This window comes from Orbicella franksi, chromosome 14, assembly GCF_964199315.1.
Source record: "Orbicella franksi chromosome 14, jaOrbFran1.1, whole genome shotgun sequence".
Lineage (NCBI taxonomy): Eukaryota > Metazoa > Cnidaria > Anthozoa > Scleractinia > Merulinidae > Orbicella > Orbicella franksi.
Genome location: NC_138158.1, coordinates 20,562,282 through 20,580,991, shown reverse-complemented (window position 1 = coordinate 20,580,991; position 18,710 = coordinate 20,562,282). Strand labels below are relative to the sequence as shown.

The window sequence follows — 18,710 nt, the reverse complement described above, 5'->3', positions numbered from 1 at the left end:
ACATACATACATACATACATAAATGATTTATTTGATAAAGCAGGTTACAGATCAATTGGCAAGACGTTAAGTCCTGATGTGGACCTGCACTATCTAAGATAATAAATTACAATAAGATCCTACATAATACATGATCCAAAATTTATTTACAATAGCTGAATAAATAATGATAGGTAAAATAGATGAATTGATAACAATGTACAGTAAAAATAAATAAATAAATTAATCAAAAATATTTGAAGTCCAGAGATTTGTTAGTAACGCAGCAGGACGCTTTAGTGAAACTGATAGAATTTAAGAGACTCTTATTTGCCTTAAGTTTTTTCTTGAAAGAATCAAGGTTAGAGCAAGACTTGATGTCATCGGGAAGGAAATTCCAAGATAATGCAGCACGATGTTTAAAAGAAGATCTTCCCACTTCTGTTCTTGGTCTATCCACCTCAAAATTTAAGGATTTTCTAAAGCTATAAGTAGACTCGGGTTGCATCTGTGGAAATGCAACTTTACAACCAGAACCAGCTGACAGGAGATGAGATGATGCTGTTTTGTGGAATAACGCAGTAGATGGATCCAGGAGCGTTGCTCTCCGTGACAAATTCAAATTTACAAAACATCTGGAATGCAATTTCCACACTATTATTGATAATACCATTACACACTCAAGGGGGCTAATTTTAAGTCGCCCCATACCTCCCCCCATTTGAGGCCATATTCTTTGGTATTTCCCCTTCACCGAATCCCACCTAGCTGCTCCCAGCTCCTCCCACCTAATGAAACGGTTAGCAGTTTCTTAATCAAGGTAGGAAGATCTCTACTTACCTATAACTCCAAATATACAAGTAGACTAACAGCTGTGTTACTGATAGACTGATCCCTTTTACCCTTCATTTGTCTCTCGATTTGTGACAATGCCAGACGTTGGGGTGTGTGACGTACGAATGCGTGACGCCGAAACATAAGACTGGTATGAGTTTGGACCCGAGCCAACCACACACACCCTGACAAAGTCTCGTCTCGTCCCACAGTCTCGTCCTCAGGGTTTGAACGATGGCGTCAAAGGCAGAAGTTATTTGCCTTCTCTTCAGCTGTTTCTTTGTGATCGGAAACGCTACATCCTGTATTTTGGACAGTGACTGCGACAAATGGTCGGGAGAAACTTGTTGTTCAGATAGTGTCTGCAGACAAACCTGTTACTACTGTTACTACAGTTACCAATGTGGCACAGGCGAAGTGTGTTGTGATGGCGGCGACTGTAAGTCAGTGTGCACTACTGACATTCCAGGCTATACAACCGTTTGGACCGGAGGTGTTATTGCCGCCGCTATAATCAGCACGGTCGTGTTTTTCGCCATCATTATATCCATTGTGGCTTGCTGTTGTTGTGCGTGTTGCCCGTGCTATCACCATCGTTCGCCAGGGACAGTGATTGTGTCGCAGCCGGCAAACCAGCCGTACGTGACGACAACGCAAATGTCGACGCAGCAGATGCAGCAATACCCTCCGCCAGGGAATTACAACCAGCCCCCACTAGGCTATGCTCAGCCTCCTCCGCCGTATCCAAGCTATCCGCAGCAGCCAGCCCAGTATCCTCCACCTCAAGCACAAGGCCAACCTCCTATGCCTCCACCAGTCAGCGTTGGTGAGCCCGTCAAGTACTAGAATGGACCTTAGGCTGCAGTGCAGGCGTTTTTGTCGGGTGAGCAGTGTTGAATTTTGTTCGGGTATCTGGCGGCCATCTTCGAATCGTAGAACGCAGGACCTCCCCTTGTTTTCCGGGAACGAAGATGACACCCGCCTGATCATACATTCGCTCACTCGCTAAAATACCCCTGCAAATGCAAGTAAATCATAGTTTAGAATGGTCCGAGTAATGTTACGATGTGAACAAGCTAGTGAACTGATCGAATTTGTGTTTTGTGGCGACAACTTAGTTTTTCTAAGTTTTTTAAACTTTGTAATGCGTTTAATTAAAAAAGTAGATTTTCATACTGAGTACAGTTTTAGGAAACTTCGCAAGCTTGATAAGTTTAATCTTCACGTTGACTGCAATAATATAAAACTGAGAAGGATTTTTGTTGTTTTGGAGGTTATTTTTTGCCTGGAAACCTTTACAAATAGTGCACTAAATAATGTACTTTCAGCAAACTTGAGATCATACATCTGGACGAATAACAATTTGCATGCATGAGGGTCAAATAGAATGAACGTGTTCAGTGTCACTTAGAAAGCGAAAGCAAACTTAACTGACGTTACAAAGCTTTCTAAGCGGAACAGTTCTACAGATGTACGCTAGAAACTACCTTTGTTGAGATCGCAATCATTCTTCAGCTGAATTTATTTAGGATTCAAGCTGGCTTTACTCATAATGCATCTGAATTTATTCAGGCTGTACTACTTTCAGCTTTCAAGCTGACTTTAATTTATTCAGCCTTTTGTCAATTGTACCTAAGATGATGCAATCGTGTATTTCATTAGTATATATAGGGTACTCTTATTCTCATAATACGATTTTATCTCGATGTTTTTCGATTTACGACGAAATTGAAGAAAGGAGAATAAACACGTGAAGGTCAAGTTATTTGAGTGTCCTTATTTCAGCAGTTGTAGCAGATCCGACGGTACTTTGGAACCCGTGTCAAGTTCCTCTCCGGATCCCGCAGCAAGCGAGTTGCAGTTGCTATTAGTTACAGTGCGTTTGTAAACGCACTGATTAGGCTCTTCAATGCCTGTTTGCCCCTTTTAGAGTTCAGAGCGGAAAAACCCGTTGTCACAACGGTTATTACCTTAACGCTTCGTACAGTCTTAAATTAATTTTCGCGTCATTGATTAGATGGAGCGTTAATTTCCATTTTTTTATTTTTACGAACATTGTTTGCATCTCTGATTTTTGCACGTTCCTGTTTTCTCGGCATATTCTGTACCTTTGTGTAATAAATCACGTTTATCTCCCTTATTTTGGGATCTTAGTACTTCTTTTGCGTTTTTAATTTCCTTTATTGGGAAGTCGTGTTAATTCAAGTCGCATTAATTTAATTTCCCTATATAATAATTAAATGAACGCGCGCGCTCTGATTGGTCAATCAGCTATGGTTTATTGCGCCAGTAGACTCATGGAAATTTCGCCTGTGTTCTGAATTATTATATAAAACTATCTGTATATAATAAATAAAAATAAATAAAGCTCATCTGATCATGGAGCTCTTTGAAAAAAAAAAAAAAAAAAACCGTCTCCTCCGCTCAACGAAGTTAAGCCGTGTTCGGCGGGCTTGGTACTTGGATGGGTGACCAAATACGAATACCCTGTGTTGTAATAACTTCTTCTTTTTTTCTTTTTTTCTTTCCTTCCCTTTTCAAGGCGATATTAAAGACTGCAGAAATCTCAGCCTTGTGCAATGTCGTTTCTTCTACATCTATTTATCAACTATTTGTTCCTCATTTCGCCATGTTAGTATTTCCGTGTATTTATTTACAATATCGTCAGCGGAGCACGTCTCAGCCTTGTGTAATGTCGTTTCTTCTACATCTATTTATCAACTATTTGTTCCTCATTTCGCCATGTTAGTATTCCCGTGTATCTATTTACAATACCGTCAGCGGAACACGTCGTTCGAATTTTCCTCAATTTTCTTAACTCTTGATCGTCTAAAACATTTAATCACGACTTGAATCATCCGAAAATACATACAGCTCATCAATTTTGTGACTTTCAATGTCTTCTTTTGCGGCAATCGAGTGGAAAATGAACTGTTTATATAAAATGTTTAAGTAAGCAACCGGAACGATGATCCTGCTGGTATACGTTGGACCAATAGTGATCTAATCGGTTTTACATATAAAATGAAGAATACAAAAGCCAACACCGACACAACGTAGGATGATTTTTTGAAGGTGTACTATATTTCGGCTGGCCAAACCAGCCTTCTTCAGGTACAATGAACATTCTACATTGGGACGTGTTTTTATGTAGCCGATATTTACGTAACACCGGCCGGAAATACGTAAAAGTATGTAGTGAATGGACATCAAAACAATTCCTTAAGACCCTATCACTACAGTTCCCAAGAGAGAAATCTTCATTGTTTTACCATTTTTAGGGTTCCAAAGTAAAGTAATTACCCAGCAACTTAAATCTTGTATCTATAAGTTTTATGGTTGTTTTAACGTTAAAATAATTTTCCGAAACACCCGCCGAATTAAATCTTTTTTCCCGTACAAGGACAGGTTCAGCCGTTCTCAGATGTCTAAGGTGGTTTACAAGGCAAGCTGCTGGGACTGTGATGATTTTTATATAGGAAAAACAAAGCGTCGACTACACGATAGAAAAACTGAACATGTTAAGGCCCTTGCTAAAAGCGGTCACACCTCAGCCATTGCGGATCACGTTACTTCCACGGGTCATAATTATTAAATGGGACAATTTTGATATCTTAGCAACTGGTAGGTCAGATATACATTGTAAAATTAAGGAAACATTGTTAATTCGTGATTTAAAGCCAGCCTTGAATGAAAACGTTGGCAGTGAAAAACTTTTTCTTTACTAGCATTTTGTATTGTTATTGTTATTATGGTAATTTTTCTTTTGTTTTGTTTTGTTTTTTTTTTTCTCTCCCACAGACTCATCTGTTTGTTATTAACTATTAGTCTTGTTACATATTATTAGACACCAGTCTTTTTCTTTTTCTTCGCGTTTAAATTTCGATTGTAATCTAGTTAACGGTCACTTCAGAAGATGTATGTTGTACATACGAAACGTCAAGGAAATTAACTTTGTTTAACATGCGTTTTGGTTCCATGTTTATCACCGCGGTTTGTGTTTTGTTTCTACGTAAAAGTAATTGACAGTGTAAATTAATGATAAGCATACGGTAAAAGAACATAATAAAAGAAAACAAATGGAAACAATTAATATGTTTCTTCGCGGATGTTCAGACCATCTGGATCAATTGTTCTGCCTTTTTGGATTAAAAAAGCTTCCCTGGCCTTACGGATAGAGTCTCGGTTCGAAAAGATTTTTTCAATGGGGACTAATTGCATGTCGTTAGCAGTGGCGGGTTAGGAGAGGACAGGAAATGTTCGGCGGCTGTAGTAGGTTTAGATTTGTTGTTAGGGTTATCTATGGTACGACGGTGTTCATTAAATCGGTCTTTTAATCGTCGTTTCATCTCTCCTATGTATTGTAAGATACAGCGGTTACATTGAATCATGTAGATGAGGTTTTTAGTGTCACAGGTCAGGTTAGATTTTATGGGGCGCGTTTCCCCGGTAGAAAAGAAGGTGTATGTAGTAAGTCCGTGAGAAATGTGGGGACAAGTAGCACAGTTTATTCCACAACGGAAAGAACCAGAAGGGAGTTGGGGATTAGAAGAGTTAGAAGAGAGTTTAGCTGTAACTAGTAAGTCACAGGAAGTGACCCAGAGAAGGAGTGAAGGAGTGATGGAGTGAAATCCCTTCACCTCTACAAATTGGAAAATAATATCTTCAGATGAAAATCAGATGACTTCTACGGGCAACCGTAGGTTACGGAATAGCTCGGAGGCCCACCCTCCAGGGGAACATTCACTTGCGGAAGAGAACAATGAAGCAAGGCTATTCGGCTATAGGTTTTGTTCGCGGGCACGCAAGGAGGCTAAGGTGTTGTGTATCTTGACTTCGTGACGAAATGCATCTCCCTACTAAAGCGCACATGAATATCCAAGCAGATTAACAGCCGTGTTCTTGATAGACTTGTCCCTTTTGCCCTTCGCATTCTTTACGCGCGCGTGCCTGACGCTCGAGTGCGTGACGTACGAATGCGTATAAGACTGGCCCGAGTTTGGACCCGGGCCAACCGCACCTCGAAAGCAAAATTTGAAGCATGGCGTCAAAGGAAGTTATTTATCTTCTCCTGGCCTGTTTCTTTGTCAAGTTCTTTGCAATAGGAAACGCTACATACTGCACTGTCGACAGTAATTGTAACTTCCTTCAGTCTTGCTGTTCAGATAGTGTCTGCAGAGAAGAGTGTTACTACTGTTCGTACGATTACGAATGCGGCACAGGCGAAGTATGCTGTGATGGCGACTGTTCGTCTTACGACTGCACTGTTTGGACCGGAGGTGTTATTGCCGGCACTGTACTCGGCCTAATCGTGTTTTTCGCGATCATTATTTCCATCGTGGCTTGCTGTTGTTGTGCCTGTTGCCCGTACTACCGCTATCGTTCACCGGGGACAGTGATTGTGTCGCAGCCGGGGTACCAGCCGTTCGTGTCGACAACCCAGACGTCAACCACACAGCAGATCCAGTATCCTCCGCCAGGGAATTACAACCAGCCCCAACCAGGCTATGCTCAGCCTCCTCCGCCGTATCCAAGCTATCCGCAGCAACCAGCCCAGTATCCCCCACCTCAAGCACAAGGCCAACCTCCTATGCCTCAGCCAGTCAGTGCTGGAGAGCCCGTCAAGTACTAGCGTGTTTTTCGGGTGAGCAGTGTTGAATTTTGTTCGCGTACCTGGCGGCCATCTTGGAATCATGAAGCGCAGGATCTCCCCTTGTTTTCTGTGATCTAAGATGACACCCGTGCCCGATGATACACTCGCTCACTCGCTAAAATACGACTGCAAATACAAGTTAAATGTAGTTTAGAACGGACCGAGTAATGTTAAGATGTGAGCTGAACGTAGTGAACTGATCGAATTTGTGTTTAGTAGTGAGAACTTATTAGTGTTAAAGTTTTTGTTAAGTATCGCGTACAGATTGAAAGAAGTAGATTTTCACACTGAGTACAGTGTATTATACACTAGAGCAAATAGGTAACATACATGTTTTCTAGCCTCTTGTTAAGTTCCTGTTTGGGTTCGTTTATTGTTGCGCATTCCCGGAGGAATATAGTGTTGTATGATGAACGCAAAGTGTTAGTTTTGATTTTGGATTCAATTTGTTTTCCGATTTTGTAGTGACATTTCATAATAATTTAAGGTTAAGACAAAACGAATGATTTTGGTTCGCAATAAGTTGCATTGCTTTCCTTGAACCATGTAGTTAACCTCACACAATGAGATGTAATTTCATATGTATCTTTTACATAATCTTCCGTCGCGTATGTTAATTATTAAAGTTTCTACCTTGTTGTCTAGGTACAACAATGACTGTGCACTTTCTTTGTTCAGCTGTTATCACAACGCCTGTTAGTACGTTTTGAAACTATGTAATTTTTTATATTAAACAACTAATCATTGGCAATATTATCCTCGAAAAACCTGACCATCTCCATAACAACTGCTAAATTACATGTCGGTGTCTAAATTTAGTCACGCATGAATTAAAGGAAGAGACAAAGATCATTTCAATATGGAAATGACGTCTGGCACAGCACGCAACAGTTTCGCAATCACGCGAGCTAAAAAGCGACTCGTTTCATGGTCTTTCATGCATTCAAAAGTGGACTCCCGTTATATAAGAGCCTACTGAGTCAAACTGAACCAAAATATAACCAATTAAATCGTTATCTCCTTGCATGTGGGTATGACGAAGAACTAAGAAATGGAGGAGGTTGGAGCGAGTTTGGACGTGAGCCAACCGCGCCCTACTATAAATATTATGGACTATGGTTAACGACTTCCTGGTTAGAAATCGGTAGCAATGGCGAAGAACGGAGTTTTAGTGCTTGGTTTCATCCTCTTTTTCTTTCGCTTTGGAAGTGCTACCTTCTGTAGCGAAAACACCGACTGTGACCAATGGTCGAGCGAGTCTTGCTGTTCAGACGGTGTCTGCAGAGAGAACTGCTATTATTGCTCATACGACTTCCAGTGTGGCACGGGGGAAAAGTGCTGTGATGGCGGAGACTGTCTGTCGTCTTGCCCTACTCTCGCTACACTTCCGCCCTTGACTTACACAACTGAAGCCTCCAGTTCCTACTGTACCTTTGACTCCGATTGTGAGTTAGATGACGTGTGCTGTGATGGCGATTGCTTGACGGTGTGTCCTTCCTCTTGGTCCGGAGGTAGCATTGTCGGCGCTATATTCGGCACGATCGCGTTTTTCTCGATCATTTTTTCCTTCGTGTCTTGCTATTTCTGTGCTTGGTGCCCGTACTACCGCTATCGTTCACCTGGAGCTGTCATCGTGTCTCGGCAAGTTCCTTACCAACCGTTCGTGACAACAACCCACACGACAATGACACAGAACATTCCTCCGCCGCCAAATTACAACCAACCTCCACCGCCAGGCTGTCAGCCCCCGCCGCCATATTATCCGCAGCAACCGGCCCAGCGTCCTCCTCCGCCGGCAACAGCTTCAGGCCAGCCTTCTATGGCCCCCAATGTCACTGCCTGATGGCCATTTTCAAGGAGCGAACCATTGTGGTGAACGATCTTTGAACTTTGTCTTTTTGCATTGTAGCGAAAATTTAAGCGTAATTGCAGTAAACTTAATCTTAATTAAGTCAAAACAAGAATGTTACATGTAAAAGTAAGGAACGTAGTTAAGCTTAAGGTGAAATTATGTGTACCAATCACTCAGTATTAGAGGACTTTAGAAGCACATTTTCGTAGTTTCCGTCAGTACCGTAACAGGAAAAGTTTGCCAATATAGTTCCTGGTGAATCTTTTCCTCTTTGATTTATTAGATCTCATTTGCAAGTTGTTTTGTGCTTAATGCAGGGTTGTTATTTAAGTAGCAACATGTTGGCAAAAATCGGCATCAAAATCACGATCTCAGTGGGCTATTTTTCAGATTATTTAGAAAAAGATCGCAAAATTAGCCCTGTTTTCCAACAACAAATTGTCCAACTTTAAAACTTTGTGGCAATCCTGTTTCTATTGCATTTTGTTTGTATTATAGTGCCAGGGTGGTTGAGGTTACTCCTTCAATCATTCCCTTCACGGCTAGATAGAGCTTAAGGTGTCTTTAATGTAACACCTTCAAATTTTGTAGCGAATATTGTATGTCTGTTAAATTTATAAGTGGCAATGAGTGTCTGACACTCAGTGTAGTACTGTTATAAAATAACTTAAGTCCAACTTTGAAGATTATTTACACACAGGGGGACTGTCAGTAGCATAGCTATACAGATCCTTATATATTTTGTGGTCATCTTTGTACTATTTTAGAAATAACAATATTATTGTTTTTATTTAATATTATTATTTTTTACTTATTTATGTGCTTTTTGTTTTTCTCATTGTTCATTACTTGCACCTGGAAACCAGTGGTTTCTAAGATGGTGACGAGGAAGGTCTTTCTGAATTCTCTGTTTCTTCCCAGTTGTGGCACTTTTTATTTTTTGATTTGTTTTTGCAATGCTATGATACATTACTAATGTTTTGGTAAATGTTTCGAGTCTTTTGACTTGCGCCAGTGTCTTTTGAATCCCAGCAAAAATGCCCTCCCCCCCTGATTTTCAGTGGCATGTGTACATATTGGAATTCTTCCTAGGTACTTGAACAAAGCATTATGTGTTTGAAGTGATGTAATCTGTAGGTGTACTATGGTACTATTGTATCATTTTAATTTATATTTTCAAGCTTGCATTTAGTTTAACTATGCATAACAATGTTGGGTTAATAAAGAATTCTCGTAGAAAATAGACTAGTGAATTTTTATCGATATCATTTCTTCATTCATTCATTGTTGAGAGCCTACAGGAGGTCCACATGGAGGGGAAGGGGGAAGGCAATAAGGAAGGGAGAGAAATGCTAGTCCCTCTCCTTGATCTGTGGAGGTATAGTGGCCTCATGGTTAGTAGCCGCGCCCCTGATCAAGCGGTCCAAGTTCGGGCCCTGGCTGGGGACATTGTGTTGTGTTTATGGGTACCCTGGAATTTAATGCCTGGGGTAACCCTGCAATGGACTGGCATCCCATCCAGGGGGTAGCAGAATTACTCCTAGCTGCTTCATACTACTGAAACTGCCCCTATGGGCCTCTTGACCTGCGTGGAGACTTTACGTTCTTGATCTGATTGGTGGGGGTGTGCAGCCCTTAGAACCTTAACCCTATTTCAGACCAAAAGCTGTGAGTTTCCATACCCTATTTTAGACCTGAGAGTAAAGTGTAAGATTGACTCTTGCCTTTTGTTTGTCTCGTGAACGAGACGTGACGCAATGGCGAGTGCGTGATGTACGAATGCGTATCGACATGCGACAGGTTGGAAGCAAGCCAATCACACCACCAATTGTCTGTTTCTTTGCAGTCTCTAATTTGCCATTGGAAATGTTACATTATCCCACATTCCTGGCGTGCGCAATTGATGAAAACCGATAATCGATATAATCAATATCAATCAATCTAATCGGTAATAATTAATCGATTAATATCGCAAATCGATGAACAAGAAAGTTGTGAGTAGCGATTTTCATCGAGTTTCATCGATTTTTTTTTTCTTTCATTTCAATTTCAGCGAAAAACAAAATGGACAAGAGATTTGCTTTGTTCACGATAAAAGAAAGGAATTCAAAGAAAAGTTTTAATTGTTGGAGCCCACCTTAAAGTGCACCTAACCCCCAAAATTTTTTTTCGCTAGGACGAATCTACTTATTATTTCAAATAGTTCTGCGAAAAAATTTAAAATAACTTAGCTGTTATTTTTGTCTGACATTAAACATGAGTCTTTGTTTACATTTAAGTGAAAATGATGCTTGACTGACGCGAAAAGGACAAGTCTCCAATGTGTTTGGTACTGGTATGGTTTCAGAATGGATGATATCAGGACAAACGAGACTCGTTAAGGGAGCTCTTTAAAACTCATTAGCTGAATAGTTAATTCAAGCCAGTGCTAGAGTGATCTACACATGATTGAACTTTTTGACAACGTATATTGCAGTTGTTATTTTTTTGAAATGAGGAAGTGAAAAGCCTTATTTTCAGTGACTTTTATTTCAGTTGTAGACTCATTGACCATTTCCGTCTCCATGGCAACGAGACAACCTTAAAAAAATTCCTTCTTTTGCAATTGAATCAATATCATATTCTGCTAGGCCTAAAATGTATAAAATGTTGTTTGAAGAGAATTGTACAATGGACATCGCTCAGAATCTGAAGCTGTTAACCGGATCCGTGGTCATTAGGCAGTTTAGATGACGTCATTTTATCACATGTTTAGAGCAAGAAAGCTACTGATAGAAGCTTGCTATCATACCTTAAAATAGACTTCAGTTATTGCAGATTGAGAAAATACGTGATAGCACTGGTCCCTCCACATGGTACAAAAAAACCACTTTTGGGGGTCTTGGCCCATGGACTAATAGAAAAACTGAACAGTTTAAGGCCCTTGCTAAAAGCGGTCACACCTCAGCCATTGCGGATCACGTTACTTCCACGGGTCATAATTATTAAATGGGACAATTTTGATATCTTAGCAACTGGTAGGTCAGATATACATTGTAAAATTAAGGAAACATTGTTAATTCGTGATTTAAAGCCAGCCTTGAATGAAAACGTTGGCAGTGAAAAACTTTTTCTTTACTAACATTTTGTATTGTTATTGTTATTATGGTAATTTTTCTTTTGTTTTGTTTTGTTTTTTTTTCTCTCCCACAGACTCATCTGTTTGTTATTAACTATTAGTCTTGTTACATATTATTAGATACCAGTCTTTTTCTTTTTCTTCGCGTTTAAATTTCGATTGTAATCTAGTTAACGGTCACTTCAGAAGATGTATGTTGTACATACGAAACGTCAAGGAAATTAACTTTGTTTAACATGCGTTTTGGTTCCATGTTTATCACCGCGGTTTGTGTTTTGTTTCTACGTAAAAGAAATTGACAGTGTAAATTAATGATAAGCATACGGTAAAAGAACATAATAAAAGAAAACAAATGGAAACAATTAATATGTTTCTTCACGGATGTTCAGACCATCTGGATCAATTGTTCTGCCTTTTTGGATTAAAAAAGCTTCCCTGGCCTTACGGATAGAGTCTCGGTTCGAAAAGATTTTTTCAATGGGGACTAATTGCATGTCGTTAGCAGTGGCGGGTTAGGAGAGGACAGGAAATGTTCGGCGGCTGTAGTAGGTTTAGATTTGTTGTTAGGGTTATCTATGGTACGACGGTGTTCATTAAATCGGTCTTTTAATCGTCGTTTCGTCTCTCCTATGTATTGTAAGATACAGCGGTTACATTGAATCATGTAGATGAGGTTTTTAGTGTCACAGGTCAGGTTAGATTTTATGGGGCGCGTTTCCCCGGTAGAAAAGAAGGTGTATGTAGTAAGTCCGTGAGAAATGTGGGGACAAGTAGCACAGTTTATTCCACAACGGAAAGAACCAGAAGGGAGTTGGGGATTAGAAGAGTTAGAAGAGAGTTTAGCTGTTACTAGTAAGTCACGAAGGTTAGGGGAGCGTCTGAAGGCTACAACAGGTAAATGCTGAAAAACGTTTTTGCAGCGGTTAGAAGAGAGCAACAAATAGGTTATTTCGAAGCCAACGCTTTGGAAAATGCCCCATTTCAACCCAACACTTGGCTACTATATATCGATGATATTTTTATGATCTGGAACGAAGGTCCAGACAACCTAAAAATTTTCATCGATTATCTTAACAACATTTACTCCACCATTAAATTCACCAGTTCACACTCTTCTACTAACGTACCTTTTCTTGACGTTAGTGTCTCTTTGACTAACGACGGTAGTATATCTACTGACCTCTACACCAAACCAACAGACAAGCATCAACATCTACTCTATTCATCTTGTCATCCCTTACATATACTAAAAAAGCCATTCCTTTCAGTCTAGCACTCCGCTTACGACGTATCTGTTCTACCGACGCCACGTTTAATACTCGCGCTGCTCAACTTACCGCTTACCTCCGCTTACCTCCGCTTACCGCTTACCTAACCGTAATTTCGTCACCAAACAAATACGACGAGCCGCCGACACCCCCGCAGACTCTCTTTACAAACCAAAGACATCAACAAACCTAAAACATACCATTTATAACTACCTTCAATCCATCACTTCCTCACATCTCTAACATCATCAAAAAACATTACAATTTGTTGCTCTCTTCTAACCGCTGCAAAAACGGAGGGTCCACAATAGGGTTCTCAGATCCCGCTTTCCCGCTCATTTTTTCCTGTTAATCCCGCCATCCCGCTCCTTTCAGCCTGGAAATCCCGATCCCGCCTACTTTACAATGACGTTTCTACGTTAATGATTAATTTGTTACATTAATAATTAGTTTAATTATTAACACAGAAACGTTTTAAAAATAAATATCGTATAAAATATCAAAAAAGAATTCAATGGGTAGCAGTTAAGTAAGCACAAATGATTCTAACGTCTCTTTCTGTAAACGGTTTACTGTTTTGTTTTCTTTTGTTCACGTATTAGTGAAGGAAAAAGATTGTAAATTCCCATATTCAAGAGATGGCCCATAAACGCACTTGACAGTTTCTTTTAAAGCTTTCAGCGTCTTCACTTTCCTTGAAATCCGGGCTCAGAACTTTTCTTTCCGAATGAAGGCATTCCTGCTTGAACATCCTTTTCGTAATATATGGTGACGGAATTCGTAATGCCACATACTTCGTTCGGGAAATCACTATCACCGCCATTCGGTGAGGCCATCCTGGCCAAAACAAGCCATGCGCTCTGGAAAAGGTCGAAAGACTAGAAAAAGGAGAAAGGATCGGGGGGATTACAGACCCAAACATCGAAAATGTCGGAATGGACAGATTTCATTGATGTCAGGGATCAACGCAAATGATGACCCCCGTAGGTTGTCGGTTTAAGCATTTTTTTTTTTTTTAACGCAGCTTTGGCACTCGTTATAGTACGACGTCGCCGCTTAAAAAGCGCCAAGCTACGCAGGCTACACAAATGATCGCAATAGGACTCAAAGACCTCATACAGTCTCATGATACTAACGTGGCAAGCGATAATGGATACGTTTAACAGAACCTGACAGGGTACAGAGCCGTTAATTGCTGTTCATTGCTTGAAACCTGACACAGCTATACGCACAAAAGGTTCGTTTCTGCCAGCTTATGGTTTTTGCGCTGGTCAATAACAATTTATGAGGTCACGTCCCAACTCCCTTCTGGTTCTTTCCGTTGTGGAATAAACTGTGCTACTTGTCCCCACATTTCTCACGGACTTACTACATATACCTTCTTTTCTACCGGGGAAACGCGCCCCATAAAATCTAACCTGACCTGTGACACTAAAAACCTCATCTACATGATTCAATGTAACCGCTGTATCTTACAATACATAGGAGAGACGAAACGACGATTAAAAGACCGATTTAATGAACACCGTCGTACCATAGATAACCCTAACAACAAATCTAAACCTACTACAGACTCACTACAGCCGCCGAACATTTCCTGTCCTCTCCTAACCACACTGCTAACGACATGCAATTAATCCCTATCGAAAAAATCTTTTCGAACCGAGACTCTATCCGTAAGGCCAGGGAAGCTTTTTTTAATTCAAAAAGGCAGAACAATTGGTCCTGATGGTCTGAACATCCGCGAAGAAACATATTAATTGTTTCCATTTGTTTTCTTTTATTATGTTCTTTTACCGTATGCTTATCTTTAATTTACTCTGTTAATTACTTTTACGTATTTCCGGCCGGTATTACGTAAATATCGGCTACATAAAAACACGTCCCAATGTAAAATTTTCATTGTACCTGAAGAAGGCTGGTTTGGCCAGCCGAAATATAGTACACCTTCAAAAAATCATCCTACCTTGTACGTGTCGGTTTTTGCTTTTGCATTCTTCTATTTATATAACTACAGGTTGCTTTTATTTATCAAAAACGTTCGCGCGAAAATTTATTCAATGTAGAGTATTTCTGCGGTGTCAGAAATTCAAAGAATACCTAACTTGACACGGTGCACGAGCGACCGGAAAAGGGCCTTAAACAGGGGATGTTCGAAACCCGGGGAGGGGGGGGAACTCCTATATGAATAGGTCGGGGATGCTCGTCGTCTCGGGCACAAATCAAGGATTCTGGTCTCACTTTGGGTGTTGGCGACGAAACGTCAACATTTTTAGCTGTCAAAGTAACCTTTAGGGTGCACTCGAAGAAATAATAATTAAAAGAAATGCTTTCATTTAATTTCTGTTTTTAGGCTTGATTTCCGCTGATCTCTCGAGTACGCGAGTCGGGTCTACAAGTGCGCGAGGGATCCTTTCTTGAACAGTGGCTAGTAGTCGAACCTATTCCGTTTTAAGTGGTATCTTTTAGGACTTTTAGGGGTCTAATGAAGCTCGAGCAACTCCCATATTAGTCTGCTTTAGGAGTTAAATTCAAATTTCCGACAAGCACCACTGACCTTTTCATATGGGAGTCCCCCCCCCCCCCGGGTTTCAAATGTCTAACAAGAAGTGACCCAGAGAAGGAGTGAAGGAGTGATGGAGTGAAATCCCTTCACCTCTACAAATTGGAAAATAATATTTTCCAAGTTTGAAAATCAGATGCTTAAGTATGCAAGATCCCTTATGACTTCTACGGGCAACCGTAGGTTACGGAATAGCTCGGAGGGCCCACCCTCCAGGGGAACATTCACTTGCGGAAGAGAACAATGAAGCAAGGCTATTCGGCTATAGGTTTTGTTCGCGGGCACGCAAGGAGGCTAAGGTGTTGTGTATCTTGACTTCGTGACGAAATGCATCTCCCTACTAAAGCGCACATGAATATCCAAGCAGATTAACAGCCGTGTTCTTGATAGACTTGTCCCTTTTACTCTTCGAATTCTTTACGCGCGCGTGCCTGACGCTCGAGTGCGTGACGTACGAATGCGTATAAGACTGGCCCGAGTTTGGACCCGGGCCAACCGCACCTCGAAAGCAAAATTTGAAGCATGGCGTCAAAGGAAGTTATTTGTCTTCTCCTCGCCTGTTTCTTTGCCAAGTTCTTTGCAATAGGAAACGCTACATACTGCACTTACAACAGTGATTGTAACGTCCTTCAGTCTTGCTGTTCAGATAGTGTCTGCAGAGAAGACTGTTACTACTGTTCGTACGATGACGAATGTGGCACAGGCGAAGTATGCTGTGATGGCGTCTGTTCGTCATACTGCACTGTTTGGACCGGAGGTGTTATTGCCGGCACTGTATTCGCCGTAATCGTGTTTTTCGCGATCACTATTTCCATCGTGGCTTGCTGTTGTTGTGCCTGTTGCCCGTACTACCGCTATCGTTCACCAGGGACAGTGATTGTGTCGCAGCCGGGGTACCAGCCGTTGGTGTCGACAACCCAGACGTCAACCACACAGCAGATCCAGTATCCTCCGCCAGGGAATTACAACCAGCCCCAACCAGGCTATGCTCAGCCTCCGCCGTATCCAAGCTATCCGCAGCAACCAGCCCAGTATCCCCCACCTCAAGCACAAGGCCAACCTCCTATGCCTCAGCCAGTCAGTGCTGGAGAGCCCGTCAAGTACTAGCGTGTTTTTCGGGTGAGCAGTGTTGAATTTTGTTCGCGTACCTGGCGGCCATCTTGGAATCGTAAAGCGCAGGACCTCCCCTTGTTTTCTGTGTTCTAAGATGACACCCGTGCCCGATGATACACTCGCTCACTCGCTAAAATACGACTGCAAATGCAAGTTAAATGTAGTTTAGAACGGACCGAGTTATGTTAAGATGTGAGCTGAACTTAGTGAACTGATCGAATTTGTGTTTAGTAGCGAGAACTTATTAGTGTTAAAGTTTTTTTTTAAGTATCGCGTACAGATTGAAAGAAGTAGATTTTCACACTGAGTACAGTGTATTATACACTAGAGCAAATAGATAACATTCATGTTTTCTAGCCTCTTACTAAGTTCCTGTTTGGGTTCGTTTCTTGTTGCGCATTCCCGGAGGAATATAGTGTTGTATGATGAACGCGAAGTGTTAATTTTGATTTTGGATTCAATTTGTTTTCCGATTTGGTAGTGACATTTCATACAAATTTAACGTTAAGACAAAACGAAAATGGTTTTGGTTCGCTCTAAGTTGCAGTGCTTTCCTTGAACCATGTAGTTAACCTCACACAATGAGATGTAATTTCATATGTATCTTTTACATAATCTTCCGTCGCAAGGACCCGCGCTATATAAAGAGCCTTGGACTGGGCGAGCAGTCAGTCATTTCACTCTAGACACGGAGCTGTCAACATCTCCGGGTCGCGCGATACGCACGGAGGTCTCATATCTGCTACTAGTGCTGCGCACAGTGCTTACAAGACTAATAAAGGCTGTCATTCCGTAACTATTTTTTTTAAATCGAAATATCTGACGCGTGGAACGAGTCTGTACAATGTTGCGTGCAGCTGAGAATAATGCCAATGGAAAACGGGTGCAGGTAAGTAAATATTTTTTTTCTGTTACATCGATTCTCTCTGTATCGTTTGTTAGCCTCTAGAGCTGTATTTCACGAATGTCTTTGTTACCTTCATACGTAGGTAACTCTTGTGATTGATGAAAGTAAAAAGGACCAGTTTTTTCGTCTCCTTCAAGAAATTCCAGAGGTGGCCTGCGAAGTTGTGTCCGTACGAAGCATCCAAAGTGGAAACGGTTAGTAGACTACAGTTCTAACGCACCATTTACAACTTATAACTTATCATTTACAACCTTCACAAACTCGGCTTCTCGAAGATTGCAGGAAAGACTTCAGCCAGCGACAAAAAGCAGAAAAACTGTTTGATAATAATTTGACCGTTTTGATGGAGCAACAGTTTTCGAATTATGCGCCTTTTCTCAGTGATAACAAATGGAACTTGATTCCTCGGTGTCGGTTACATCATCCTGCTTCCGGCGACACCTAAAACATTCAATGTGGATTTGTATCCGTTCATGTATTTTTATTAGAGTAGTGGGAATCTCTGCTCGGGCGGAATTGTTTATAGCAAGGGAACAGCTTCCAAATTTTTGGTTTAGTTTCCCAAAGATTATGACATGGTCTCCAGTTGTCATAGAGTTGTACCATTGATATGTATCACATAAACTACATATGATCAAGTGGATATTTCCAGGACTGATATGCAATCTTGAACAATTCCCTTCATGTAAGTTGATTTCCCTGTAACAATTTGGGATTATCATAAGAGGTTGTGTGTATGACTCATTGTACTTACCCTTGAGTTGCCCCTGTTCACTTCCATCCGAATTTTTATTCTAAACTTTTTTTTTTTCTACAGCGAGGAAGCGCTTTGCCGTACCAATCGATGAAGAACCACTACGGCCATCACCTCTTCGTCTCTTTCCTCGAAAAAACGACGAGGCCGTTGCTATTTTCGCCAACAATGAGTCCAGCATAGCTGCGCCGCCCCAAGTTCCAGAGTCAACCTGTGACTTCTGTCTCCGAGCTCCGTGCATCACATCTTCTGAATTCAAACCAAATGGAAGATGTGATGCACGCATAACCAACCACACAAAAAGGCGAAAAGACTATAAGTGGTATTGGAAGACCCTCAAGGACAACGGGCTTTGGGACAACCCAACGTATCTTGAAAAAAAACAACAACTGGGTTGCCTTATTGACGACGTTAGAGAGGTTATGCCACATTGCGTGATAAAGGACGTTCGTGATAGGTGGCCTAACCCCCCTAACGTCCCCTATCAAGGGCATCGTCGCTCGTGAGAAGCGACATTAGCAAGCAAGCTCTTTCTTGTGAGCGTCAGTTTCATCATGGATAGACCTCACTTCTCGCTTCCAGCCCAATAAATCAACGCAGTTTAACAGTTAGTTGACATGGTGAACCTTTTTTGTTTTTCAGTACAGTGTCAACAACTTCTGCAAGAGT

At 41.1% G+C, this 18,710-nt stretch overlaps 3 protein-coding genes across 3 annotated transcripts; all 3 read left to right on the top strand.

Annotated features, from left to right (window-relative positions):
• The first annotated feature begins 24 nt into the window (after window positions 1-24).
• Window positions 25-16,614, top strand: LOC145467291 (uncharacterized). Its single transcript, XM_081450834.1, has 3 exons — window positions 25-1,656; window positions 7,605-8,308; window positions 15,789-16,614. Exons 1-3 carry the CDS (start codon window positions 1,048-1,050, stop codon window positions 16,372-16,374), a joined length of 1,899 nt encoding a protein of 632 aa, XP_081306960.1. The 5' UTR covers window positions 25-1,047; the 3' UTR covers window positions 16,375-16,614.
• Window positions 5,729-7,120, top strand: LOC145468954 (uncharacterized). The gene has a single exon (XM_081452672.1). It carries the CDS (start codon window positions 5,855-5,857, stop codon window positions 6,443-6,445), a length of 591 nt encoding a protein of 196 aa, XP_081308798.1. The 5' UTR covers window positions 5,729-5,854; the 3' UTR covers window positions 6,446-7,120.
• A 610-nt stretch (window positions 16,615-17,224) lies between the features above and the next one.
• Window positions 17,225-18,689, top strand: LOC145467290 (uncharacterized). Its single transcript, XM_081450833.1, has 3 exons — window positions 17,225-17,269; window positions 17,370-17,481; window positions 18,105-18,689. The coding sequence occupies exons 1-3, from the start codon at window positions 17,225-17,227 to the stop codon at window positions 18,545-18,547; spliced, it is 600 nt and encodes a 199-aa protein (XP_081306959.1). The 3' UTR covers window positions 18,548-18,689.
• Window positions 18,690-18,710: the final 21 nt, after the last annotated feature.